The following is a 12,972-nucleotide window of genomic DNA, read 5'->3' on the forward strand; positions in this document are numbered from 1 at the left end:
ATCTCAAAAATCAAATTCACAAGAAGACTATCAGGTTGGTAATGGGGTACTAATATTAATGTTAGGCATTTTGGATTATCTTTCATCTCTCCCTTGTTGCTCTGTGCTTACTCAGACAAGATACAGATGAGACCAAAAAAAAGAGGGTATCTGGAAAAGATCTCTCAGTCAGCAAAGAGACTGAGGTAATTGGAGGAAGCTTAAAGAGTTCATGACGTAAAGGTAGAAAGTTCTTAATACTTACTGACTTACTAGGCCTTAACCCTTTTACGTAGGTAAATAAATAGATTTAAATAGTAGACAGACTCTGAAAAGGTCAGAAAGAGTCTGTTCATAATACGGATGGCTAGTCCTTTTGCCTTTTCAATACACTCACACAGAAAATGTCCACTACAAATAAAACCCCAAACTATAAAATACAAGATATTATATTTTTCCAAAAACAAAACTTTTACATTTCAAAGACCATTATTTCATAAGTGCTTCTATTTTATGGAAGAGAATTCCTTCAGGAATATTGAGCAAGTATTCACAATTCACCCAGAATATTCCTTTATTTATTTAAGAAAACTCTTTTGAGTGCCTATTATATTTCAGGCACTGAAAAGAAATTTCAGCAGTGGACAAGGAAGACCTACCCACCTGGAATATGTGATAAGAGCTGTCAGAGGAAAGGAGCTAACTACTGTGGGAGCATTCTGAAGTAGGGTTGGCAGATTTACCAAATAAAAATACAGGATGTCAAATATTACATAGGATATGGTTATTCTAAAAATTATGTTACATATCTGAACAACAAATTTAGTTGAGTATCCTTTTATCTGGCAAACCTACATTAGAGGGACAACTTATAAGTGGAGATAGGGTGAATGGAGAGAAAGGAAGCCTTACTTGGAAAATAACTTCTAAAACAAATTCTGGGCATAGCAGGGAATAAGCAGGGAGAAATCATTCTGAGTGCAAACAATGCAATGCAAACTAAAAGTCCAGGAATTGAAAGAAGCCAAAGTAATTGGGGTAAGGAAGAAGGTAAATGAAAGAGGGGTAATGTTGATGAAAGATGAAGCCTGAGAGAAAAATAGAAGAAACTCTTATAAAGAGTTTGTACTTTATTATGATTATGGTTCCACTAGTGACCTGTAAGCAGCCTGTCTTAGCTTCAGTACGAAGAATAGACTACAGTCCTCTTGGCAGTATGATTGACATCCCAGTAAGGGTGCTACTGATGTAACTGAGGATTTCAATGGAAGCCTGAACAAAGGCAATGGAAAAACAGACCCATTAGTAACACCAGAACTAGAACTTGAGATAGCAACTAAAGCCTCGGCAATTGCAAAAGGGACAGAGAAGAGAACTGAGAGGGAAGAAAACCAGGGGAAGCATTATAGAAATCAAATGAAGAAAGGTCAACAAGTCAAATATTTATGAGGAGGTAAGAGCTGAGAAGGCGATGGCACCCCACTCCAGTACTCTTGCCTGGCAAATCCCATGGATGGAGGAGCCTGGTGGACTGCAGTCCATGGGGTCGCGAAGAGTCGGACAGGACTGAGCGACTTTACTTTCACTTTTCACTTTCATGCATGGGAGAAGGAAATGGTAACCCACTCGTGTTCTTGCCTGGAGAATCCCAGGGACAAAGGAGCCTGGTGTGCTGCTGTCTATGGGGTCACACAGAGTCGGACACGACTGAAGCGACTTAGCAGCAGCAGCAGCAGCAAGAGCTGAGAAGTGATGACTAGATTTAGCCGCAAGGAAATCACCAGTGACCTTTGGAGGGGTAGTTTTAGAGGGAATGACTGAGGCAAAATTAGGTCACCGTTGGCTGAGCAGAAGGTGATGCTGGGTTTCGGAACCAGCTGAGGAAATGCGAGGGTTCCACTTCCTCTTTGCCCTTTTAACAGGTTTGGGTCAAGGACAGGAATGGTTTGGAGATGAAGCTGACTGTGCTCCAATCGGGCAGAACGGCGCAGCGGGCGACCGCCAGGGGCCAATCCTTCCCCACAGCGCTCTAGATTGACGGGGCCCGGCGCCAAGGAGCTCCGGCGGGAGGCCGAGTCACGGGGGGCGGAGTCAGGGCACTAACCCGGAACGGCTTGGGACGCGCTTTCCATTGTGAGGCCGGACCCGGGCGGGCCCTCAGCCAGAACGGCAGCGTCTTCCGGGCCAACGGGCGAGCCCCGTTAGACGAGCGGCGGCCGCGGCAGCCAGTGGCGTAGAGGCAGGGGCGGGCCGAGTCCGTGGGCGGGGAATTGATAAAGCATCTCTGTTTGCCACCCCGCCCCACACACACCCCAGAGGCGACGGCGGGGAGGCGCTCCCCGGCCTGCAGGTGAGCGGCGGTGCCGCGAAAGAGGATGTGAGAGGGGCGGCCTCTCCGCGGACGGTAGGTGCCAGCGGGGCGGTGTCGGGCCGCAGTCACCCCGCCGTTGGCTTTGGACCCGGCTTCGCGGCGTCGCGGATCACAGCGCTCAGGAGAGATAGCATTCGCCGCTTCAGCCTGACCTGGGAGGGTGGGGAGGGCCCAGGCCTCTGCAGCAAGGCTGGAAAAGTTTCCAGGCCCCTCTCAGGGCTCTGATTTGCGGAGCGAGCACTCTCTTCCAGGTGCAACTGTGGCTGTGGCCGACTCTGCGGCGCGCCCCCTGCTCCTGGATGGCCTCCTGGGAACTCAGCCTTCCTGGATTCTCCCAAGGGGCTGTTCCAAAGGGAGAGGATGGGAGTGAAAGGTACTTTATTAATGTGATAACAGGGGACTCTTAAGTAAACTTTAGTCATTTACCTACCACAAGTTACAGGCAGGGAGTTGAATGTCCTCTAAGAGTATAGTGGAGACAGTAGGGCCCGGTGTTGGTGGGAGGTGGGAAGCCCACTTCAAAGAGGATTGGGGGAAGTTTGTAGATTTTGTGATGTTTTTCTTCATGCACAATCTAATGAGTTTACCTTAAAAAAATTTTGGACCCAGAATTTATTTCCGATTTTTCTTAGACCTCTTAATTCTGTCTTATCATGTGGTATTTAGGAACTTCATTCTCAAGTGTTAGTCCTTAGAAAAAAATTACCCAGGTGTAATATGCCTTTGGTGGTACACCATCTTCACAAGGATTATGCAAGTGAACTACTTACACCTATTTTCACCCAATAAAGAATGATTGTGAAATGAGATTTCAGGAAAATGGCTGTTCTCTGTGATTGGGTGTGGAAAAGCTATGAATTTTTAGAGGTTGCAACTACTAAATTCCCTTTTGTAAAGATACGGAAGACAACCAATATAAAAGGGGTAGTATTTGACATCTAAAATGGCTTTTAAAAATATTTTGTGAGGTATTTAGCCCCAGCACCAAGAATATGTGCCTGGCACATAGTAGGAACTTGATATATTTGAATAAAATTATTGGGTAATGGATGATGAAAACCCAAACCATTACATGAGTACAAAAATGTAAAGGAGAAGAGAGAAAAAAATTCCTGGAAACAGCTTAGTTTCTGTTCATGCAAGCATAGCAACCAAATATCAACTCAAGGTTGCTTTGATTTGGGTACTATCTTGCATTAATCAGAAGGTGTCAAAGATTTTCACACAGTTAAGCCGTGACTGACCAGAAGTCTAAGATACATTTTGATATCAATTTCAGTGAGGTAGAAAATATGTGTTAAAGTGCAAATGCCTTTTATCAAGAGTTCCTTAGTGGTCTAGTGGTTAGGGTCTATGCTTTCATTGCTGTGGCCCAGAATTCCCTGGTTGGAAAATTCCCACAAGCCATGCCTGTCAGCCAGAATTTTTTTTTTTAAAGTGCATTTTATCAGTGAACTAGTTCCATCAGTTTGGTATAGAACAAAGGGTTAGGAACATAGGTCAAAGACAAAGGGATACCACTTTTGTAGGGTAGAGATACGGAGTTGCAAATTTTTTGGGGGGGTGGGTGCACAGAATATGCAAATAGTAGAAACTGCTGCCCAAATTTTAAGAATATATTGACTCAGGCATAGTTTTAAGAGGATTGTTATTTCTATCATTACACAATTGACCTCACATTCTAAGAGCAGCAAAATCTGATTACAGATTTTTGTCTAAGATTCTGTCGGCAACTGTAATCATTGTTTATTATGCACTTGTATTTTGTATGTTATAGTTTGTGTAACAGTGTTTCCATATAAAAGGCATATTGCTTGAATTAAAAAAAAAATACGAATTTTCAGATATATTTGCCTCTTGCAGTAAGTTTCTTAGCAAAGAGTAGGGCCTTTCAAGCCAACCTGACATTTGTCCCCAACCTAGTTATTTAACTTTGATTCCTGATACTTCTGCCATGTATTACTGTCCCTCCAAATAAAATGCCAGTTCCTTCTGACAACTTTCCTTGATCCAACCAAAGATTATGCCTTCTGAACACTCAGGATATTTTGTTAGTATTTCTCTTCGTGCACTTTTCCTACATTCACATTATTCATTGAGTAAAGAAGTATTCATTTCCTGTGTCCAGACTATACTAGGAAGTGGATGATAGCTGATATTTGTTAAGGGCTTATTATATCTTAGATATTATAAGCTTTTTGTTTGGGTTGTCTCATTTACTCCTCAAAATATTGTAGTAGTATATTATTTTTCCCATTTATAAATTAGGAAATAAGTTTAAAAGGTTAAGTAATGTATTCAGATCAAAGAGATTCTAAGTAGTGGAATTAATATACAAGCCTTGGTAGTCTCTATTCAACTTTCTGTTTATAGTCTCCATTATGAAGTTTTTCATGTAAATTTTATGCATATATGTTTTAATAGATTATAGATTATTTGTTAGAAATAATATATTCATCTTTGATCCATTATTGCTTCTAATGTAAAGTAAGTGATTATAATAGCCTATTAGTGGAAGCATGTGGCTAGGCCAACAAACAGCTATATGACTGAGATAAATGACCATATATGTGATCTCTAGAGCTGGTGAATGATGGTGGACAGAGTGAGTGAACTTGTAGAGCATAGCATGTTCTGTCTAGAAATGTTCTTAGGTTGAAAACTGAGCTTCTGTGAATATGTATACAGCATAGACATACATACATATTCCTTTTCTGATTTTGTTGGCTTGCATTAACATACTCATAATGTGCTAAGCCATATTCATAATCTAATTGGGTATTCCATTATGTGGCTGCACTGCAGTTTATTCATATAATCCCTTATTGAATATTTATATTTTTACCATACTTCTACCTTTCAAATGGTTCAAGAAGCCATTTAAATATCTGAAACATTCTGTATCTTTTGGAAACAAAAAGTCATCCTTAATTTGATATGGAATTTGGTGTAACTTTAGCAATCTTTTCTATTTTTAAGGGCATCTGACCTGCTGATTCCATTTTTAAAATATATTTTTAATAATCTGCTCCTCATTGGTTCATACTGCCTAAGTAGTCTTCATAGCCTATTTATTTAAAATATTCTTTTCAGAATTTTGTATAACTTGTTAACTGTTATGTTATTTAGTATAGTTACAGGGTAGGTAATTTAAGGTCTTCACTTAATTTCATAAACTGCTTCTTGCCTGTATTGACTTGGGCTGCCTTTTTCTTTAAATATATACTTTGCCTGTAGCAGTTTGTTTTGCTAGCTTACCTTACTTGAGTTATTGTCTGTTTCATTTTCTGCTTTCCCCTCCCTCAATCACTTTTTTATTTTATGTTGTATTTTTACCTCCTATGAGGCACAATGTTATGTATTGAAGATACTGTCTTTGGAGAAGGTGGGGTACCATCTTCTAGATCCTCATAAGGGTGGAGCAGATGGTAGAGGAAAGAGGAAATGAAGTTTGACTGCACTAATTCTTTGAAATGTGATGCAATGGCCCTATAGGTACTAAAGAGAAGTATATTGGAGCTGGTTTAATGATGTGCAAATAATGTGTAAATCAGTTTTCTTCAGTTCCTTTTTTATGTTGCTTATAAATATAGTGAAGAAAGAAAGCATTAGTCTTTCAGTTGTGTCCAACTGTGCAACCCCATGAACTGTAGCCAGGCTCCTCTGTCCTTGGAATTCTCCAGGCAAGAATACTGGAATGGGTTGCCAGTCCCTTCTCCAGGGGATCTTCCTGACCCAGGGATCAAACCCAGGTCTCTTGCATTGTGGGTAGATTCTTTACTGTCTGAGCCATCAGGGAAGACCCATAAATATAGTATTTAATGATTATTATTCAGTTGCCTCTAGAGAAAAGCAATATATTTGCCCAGCTCAACTGAGAACTTGAATTACATAAGGAATGTTAGGTCAGTGCTAATTAAATGAGATCCTCTAAAATTAGAAGGCTTCTAGAATGTTCACTAAACTGTTGTAGGATCAGATGTTAAAACATGCCATTTTCTTATTTTTTATTAGGTAATATTTGAAATACGGAAAAATCATGTAGCTTTAAGTATACTAGTAAACCAGCTCCTTGACCACTGAAAAGAAAAACATACTAGTTTGTAACATTTGTCCATTTTTGTGTTGTAAATACTGCCATCTTGGCCAGTTTCTAGTTCCCAACATGACATTACTGAATATGGAGTTGGGAAGTGTACAATGACCTTCACCAGCTCATATCAGCAGGCTCCAATATACTCCTAGTGTTATAAAGCATAGTAATAAAGACCAACAGATTTACCACTTGACCTATGAACTAGAACAATACCAATATTATTGTGGCCTTTTTCTTCCTTTAGAGATTGGCCTTTCATGCAATAATAGTGAACTTAACTTACTGTGTGCCAGGAACTATTCTCCATATTTTATTAAATCCTCTAATCCTTATAGTATTTCTGTGAAGTAATAATATTATTTTACAAATGGAATTGCACATAGGGAAATTAAATAACTAAGGCACAAAGCTAGGAAGTTGCAGAACTAGGGTTCCAACCAGGCATCTGACTGCACAACCTGTGCTTATAACCATTACACTGTGCGTTGGAATGTGTGCATGCTCAGTCGTGTCCAACTCTTTGTAACCCAATGGACTGTAACTTGTCAGGCTCCTTTGTCCATGGGATTCTTCAGGCATGAATACTGGAGTGGGTTGCCATTTCCTCCTCCAGGGGGTCATTGGCGGGAAGATTCTTTACCACTGAGCCACAGCCTGTTTTGATGCTTTTTTAATGTATGAATATGTTTGCTTATACTCTAGTGACAAGAGGCTTATATTTGACTATAATGGCAGTATTTGCCTAAGACAGGATCAACAGTGCTGCCACTGTTTGATTATGCATTCTAATTTAGTGGATTTCAATTTTATTATTAAATGTCTCAAGTAATTGGAAGTCTGCTTTAGAATAGTTTGCTGCAATCTTTTTTTTTTTCCTGTTTTTGCCTGCTCTGCCCTTTTTGTGGGTGTACAAAATTGACAGTGACTTTTTAAGGGTTTATTTTCTGCTCTTTTAAGGTTTTAGTTCTCTCTGGTCTTCATTTTATCATCAAGGAGTAGCTCAGGAGATGGTTACTGTACATCAATGGTTAGAAACAAAAAAATGCATTGGTGGGCATTTTTTTGATGATGTTACTAGACACACACAAGATCAGTTGAATAAATATTACTGGAAACCTGAAAAAAATGCATACAAGCAGTGAAATCTTAATAAAAAATATATTTTTATTAGAGTTTAGAAATAAGGGATTTGCATCCATTTTTAAGCCCTGGAGAGAAGAGGTTTAACAGTGATAGAAAAGATTTGTGCATTTACTGATGAAATCTAGTTACCTTACTTACTATACTTTTGCTTCAGTAGAAAATACTATTTATATTATCAATTACCAGAGAAATATTTTTCACTCTACTAATAAAATTTTAAACTGGCAAATATTAAAGTTTTTCAGTGAAGAAACTGTGGTAGAGTGAAACATAACTGATTGAAACTGGAGAGTTTTCTGGCTACATATAGAACTTTATCCAGACTTAATGATGGAACATGGAATTTAATGATATTGGTATTTTTTTTCTATTGGCAGGAAATGTTTATGATCCTACAATGATAGAGCAGGAGGGCACCTTAACAGCCTACCCTCTCATTTTGTAAAGGAGGGAAAAAAGCTCTGTAGCAGTGATCATTGAGTGAATTTGAAGTCACAAAACATGGTTTGTGTGAATGTGTGCATGCAAAGTCACTTCAGTCATGTCCAACTTTGTGACACTATGGACTGTAGCCCCCCAAGCTTCTTTGTCCATGGGATTCTCCAGACAAGAATATTGGAGTTGGTTGCCATTTCCTTCTCTCAAGAGATCTTCCAACCCAGGATTCAAACCCACATCTGTCTCCTGCATTGGCAGGCAGATTCTTTACTGCTGAGCCACCAGGGAAGCCCTTGTTCCTCATTACATACTTTTAAAATCTCTTTACCAAGGAAAAGACCCATTCAACATCTTTTCCAGTTTATTTGTGTGCCTTCCCATAATGCAAAGGTTAGATAGCAGAAAAACTACATTTACCAGCTATTGAGGAGCTGAATGTGCTTTACATTTCACCAAAGAGATACGTTTGTATAAGACTTGAAATCAAAGTGTGTGAGAGAATCAGGTGTTTAAAGCATTTGCTTACTGGTGTGGGTCAGCACTATGGTTTTTAAACTTTAGCATGTATTAGGATCATCTGGAAGACTTATTGAAACATAGATTGCCAAATCTTGCCCCCAGAGTGCTGTATTCAAATGGTCTGGGGTGGGGCCTGAAAAGTTTACCTTTCTAACAAGTTTCAGGTATACACTCTTTCAGTATTATATTTTTTTCTTTTTAACATCTAGTGGTCACTTTGGCAGGTTGACTGATTTATTCATTCAAAAGTGTTTATAGTATGTATGCCTGCCATGTGCCAGGATCTCTGCTAGACTCTCAAGACAGGATGGTGAGCAGAAATGTTGCTGTCTTCTGAAACTAACAGTGAAATGGAAAAGAGACACTCTTAGTTGTTAATTAGCACAGGTGTAACATTTAGGTGAGGAAAATGAGTAATTTACTTGTCAGGAGAGGATTCACTGAGGAGCAGATGTCTAATCTGCAAGCTGAAAGATGAAGAGGGATTAAGCGGGCCAAATAGGGAACAATCTATTTTCTAGTCAGAGAATAGTGTGTACAAAAACCCTGAACAGGGAAAGAGATTGACAACAGTGGGTGACTTAAAGAAGGCCTTTGCAGTTAGAAGATGATTTGGGGAGAGCAGAAGTAGGGAGCAGATCAAGAGTAGATACTGGCAGTTAGTTAGGAACCTTTACAGCAGCCTAGGTGAGAGAAGATGGTAGCTTTTACTGTGGTAGTGCTGGCATAGACAGAAAATGTAGTCAGTTTTAAGCCATATTAAGAGGGCTTTTGTTTGTTTGTTTTTAAATTATATAACTTACTGTGTTGAATATATTGCAAAAGTTGCAAGCTGATTGATTTTTACTTTTTTCTCTTTAGGAATCATCCAGCCTGCCTGTGATACTAGATGAATGGAAAAGTCTGATTTAAACAAAGTACTAACAAGGAATTGTCCTTGATTTTTGTACTTTGTAGAAAAATTCTTCCTCAAATTCTTTTAACATCTTTCCTTACTGTAAAAACTGCATTTAAGTTAGAAAATGAAGCAATTGAAGAGGAAAAGGAAAAGCAATTTCAGTGTACAAGAAACTCAGACCCTTTTGAAAGAAATTACGAAAAGGAAAGAAGTAATTTTTTCCAAGCAGCTCAATACAACAATTAATGTAATGAAGCGAATGGCTTGGGAGGAGATTGCACAGTGTGTGAATGCTGTAGGAGAAGGAGAACAGAGAACAGGGACAGAAGTGAAAAGAAGGTACCTTGACTGGCGAGCCCTTATGAAGAGAAAGAAGATGAAGGCAAACATTAAGCTAGTTGGTTCAGGGTTTCCCCTTCCCACATCTGATTTAGATGACTCTCTCACTGAAGAGATAGATGAAAAGATTGGATTCCGAAGTGATACAAATTTTGATTGGCAAAATGTGGCAGATTTCAGGGATGCAGGTGGATCCTTAACTGAGGTCAAGGTGGAAGAGGAAGAGAGAGATCCCCAGAGTCCTGAAGTAAGTATTAGCCTATGTGAATCCTCTTTTTATTTCTTCATTTCTGATATGAGAGTTTGTTATAGACCGAGAACAGTTAAGAAATTCCCAGATTTTCAAGCTAACTTTGAAAATAGTACTTAACAGTCATTCCATTTTTTACTATCTTACCGTCATTAATTTTTTCTCACCTCAATGTACTCTTTTAACTGTACATTATTAGTAATGTCACACAGTTGTAAATATTTTTCAAAATTCAAAATAAATGGTTTTGTGTGCTCAAATACAGAAAGCTTTAAAGAAATGCCTAAACAAATTAACAACCATGAATATAAATAAATACTGAGAACTACTTTTCTCTTTTAGTTTGAGATTGAAGAGGAAGAAGAAATGTTGTCATCAGTCATACCAGATTCCAGGAGGGAAAATGAACTTCCTGATTTCCCCCACATTGATGAATTTTTTACTCTGAACTCAACACCATCTAGGTCTGCATATGATGAGCCCCATTTGCTTGTAAACATAGAGAAACAGAAACTAGAATTGGAAAAACGAAGGCTTGATATTGAGGCTGAAAGACTGCAGGTAGAGAAGGAACGCCTACAGATTGAGAAAGAGAGGCTGCGACATTTAGACATGGAGCATGAGCGACTTCAGCTGGAGAAGGAGCGGTTGCAGATTGAAAGAGAGAAGCTGAGGTTACAGATAGTCAACTCAGAGAAGCCATCTTTGGAAAGTGAACTTGGTCAAGGGGAAAAGTCCATACATCAGCCACAGGATATAGAAACTGAGAAGTTAAAACTTGAGAGAGAACGCTTACAACTGGAAAAAGATAGGCTGCAGTTCTTGAAATTTGAATCAGAGAAGCTGCAGATTGAAAAGGAACGCTTACAAGTAGAGAAAGAGAGACTACGAATTCAGAAGGAAGGACACTTGCAGTGATTTATCTAGGTCTCCATTTATCAAATGTTTGTAAACCATAGGTTTCAGTTTAAAAATCATTGCAGGATTAGCTGTATTGTTGGTTTTTTTCCCTGTTTAATATTAGTGTTTTCAGTAGGAAAAAGATGATTATTTGTGGGTAATTATATGCTTAAGTCTTCTATGAAAACTATGTGCCCTAGCATAAACAATGTAGCAGAAATTGTTGTACTATACTCTTTAGTAAAATTACAGTCTTGTATAATCTATGGACTCAGTTTACAATTATGTCTGTATAAAATTCTAGCTCAGTAGTTGTTAACTGGGGGTGACTTTGCCCCCCCACCCCCCAAAGACATTTAGCAATCTCTGGTGACATTTTTTGATTGTCAGAATTGGAAAGTTGGGCACATTGCTACTGGCATGTAGTATATAGAGGCTAGGGATGCCTACATCCTGCAATGAACAGGACAGTTTCCACCCTCCCCCCTAAAAAGAATGATCAAATCCAAAATAGCAATATTGCTGAAGTTGAAGAACCCTCTCTTAGCCTGGCTGAGCACCTCTTTTAGCTATGTTTCAGTTTCAGAATGTTAAAACTGTAGATATTTATGTAGGAATTACTTAAATGGCCCCACACTTTAACTATGAAACAGTATAGTATATTGGCTATAGGTATGATGAAGATTATAGATGTTTTATTCCTTTGTTTCCATCTGTAGATAATGTGAGAGTCAGAAAAGAATATAGGCAACATCAGAGGTTGTCTAAAGTGGGTTACTTTGCAAAGCAGTTCATTCATTTAGCCTTTAGTGTTTTAGAAACAGCACACATTTTTGTAAGCTTTATGCTTTCTTCTGACTCCATTGACTAAGCCAGTAATTTAGACAAAAATTGTCATTTCAACCATGTACTGAAATCCTAATATACTCAGTTGAAGCTAGTAAGAATGTTACCAGTTTAAAAATGGTGCCAGTAGTCCATGCACTGGAACTCAGTAATTGGTCATTTAATTTTTTAAATAGATAATAATTATTTGGAACTGGGAATGGGGGTGGGGGAGAATGTCCTCTGTATCCAATAGTAATGATGGTGATGAAATAATGATAGTAGTGGTGTATTATGAATTAGGGAAGCACTATTGCACACTATCTGACCTAATCTGTAGAAAAAGTCTTGAGAGTAGTAGTATTCCTGAACCTGAGGCTTAGAGAATTCACACTTCGCTTAAATGACTAATTTCATATATCTTGATGCATTTTGTCTTTGTTCTTCCCTGTGAAACAGAGTTTGTATCTTTAGTCAGTCGTTTTGGTATTTATTCTGAGACCGAGGGTTTACTTAATCTGGTGATTCGCCTTCAGTCTCCTAAAGGTAATTTTTCCACTGTCCAGATGATTCTGACGCACACTAAAGTTGAGAATCACTGCATGAGATCATTTTGTATTTTCCCATTTCCAGTATAAGTAGCCTTAGTATGTCTCTTCTATTGACAGATACTACCTTGATTCTAAATTGATTCTTGTTAATCTAAGAATGTCTTGAAACCATCTGTAACATTTGAATCTGGTATATAAGGCAAAAATATACATTTTAGTTACCTTGCGTTTGGAATAGTGTTATTTTTGTATAATTGAAATAAATGCTTCTACCATAGAAATGAATTTGCCGATACTAATTGTGTGAATATTTATCATTTCAAGTGATGCTCAGTGCTGTGAGGGTTGAGGTTGTCAAGGCTGGAAGAGAGCTTTATCCCGGTGAGTGGGGGCAAGGGGCCTAACCTTTGTGTTAGGGATTATGCTATGTGCTTTTCATGCATTATTTTGTTTCTTAAGCCTTGAGTCATTTTGGCCTTTTATAAGAAAGGAAACAGTAATTCATCAGTTTAATTAAAGAATAAATAATGGGCCAAAGAACTAAATAGACATTTCTCCAAAGGAAGACATACAGATGGCCAACAAACACATGAAAAGATGCTCAACATCACTCATTATCAGAGAAATGCAAGTCAAAACCACAATGAGGTACCATTTCACGCC

The 12,972-nt window shown here is 38.6% G+C and overlaps 1 protein-coding gene across 3 annotated transcripts; it reads left to right on the forward strand.

Annotated features, from left to right (window-relative positions):
- Positions 1–2,121: 2,121 nt before the first annotated feature.
- On the forward strand, positions 2,122–12,594 carry LOC120876129 (myb/SANT-like DNA-binding domain-containing protein 4). Of its 3 annotated transcripts, none has more exons than XM_040257819.1 (3): positions 2,122–2,329; positions 9,408–10,030; positions 10,376–12,594. In XM_040257819.1, exons 2-3 carry the CDS (start codon positions 9,569–9,571, stop codon positions 10,949–10,951), a joined length of 1,038 nt encoding a protein of 345 aa, XP_040113753.1. In that variant the 5' UTR covers positions 2,122–2,329; positions 9,408–9,568; the 3' UTR covers positions 10,952–12,594. The 3 variants fall into 3 exon arrangements, with proteins under 3 accessions (XP_040113753.1, XP_040113755.1, XP_040113754.1); XM_040257821.1 differs by having other exon boundaries at positions 2,288–2,723; XM_040257820.1 differs by having other exon boundaries at positions 2,289–2,383.
- Positions 12,595–12,972: the final 378 nt, after the last annotated feature.

Source organism: Oryx dammah, unplaced genomic scaffold, assembly GCF_014754425.2.
Source record: "Oryx dammah isolate SB20612 unplaced genomic scaffold, SCBI_Odam_1.1 HiC_scaffold_17, whole genome shotgun sequence".
Classification (NCBI taxonomy): domain Eukaryota; kingdom Metazoa; phylum Chordata; class Mammalia; order Artiodactyla; family Bovidae; genus Oryx; species Oryx dammah.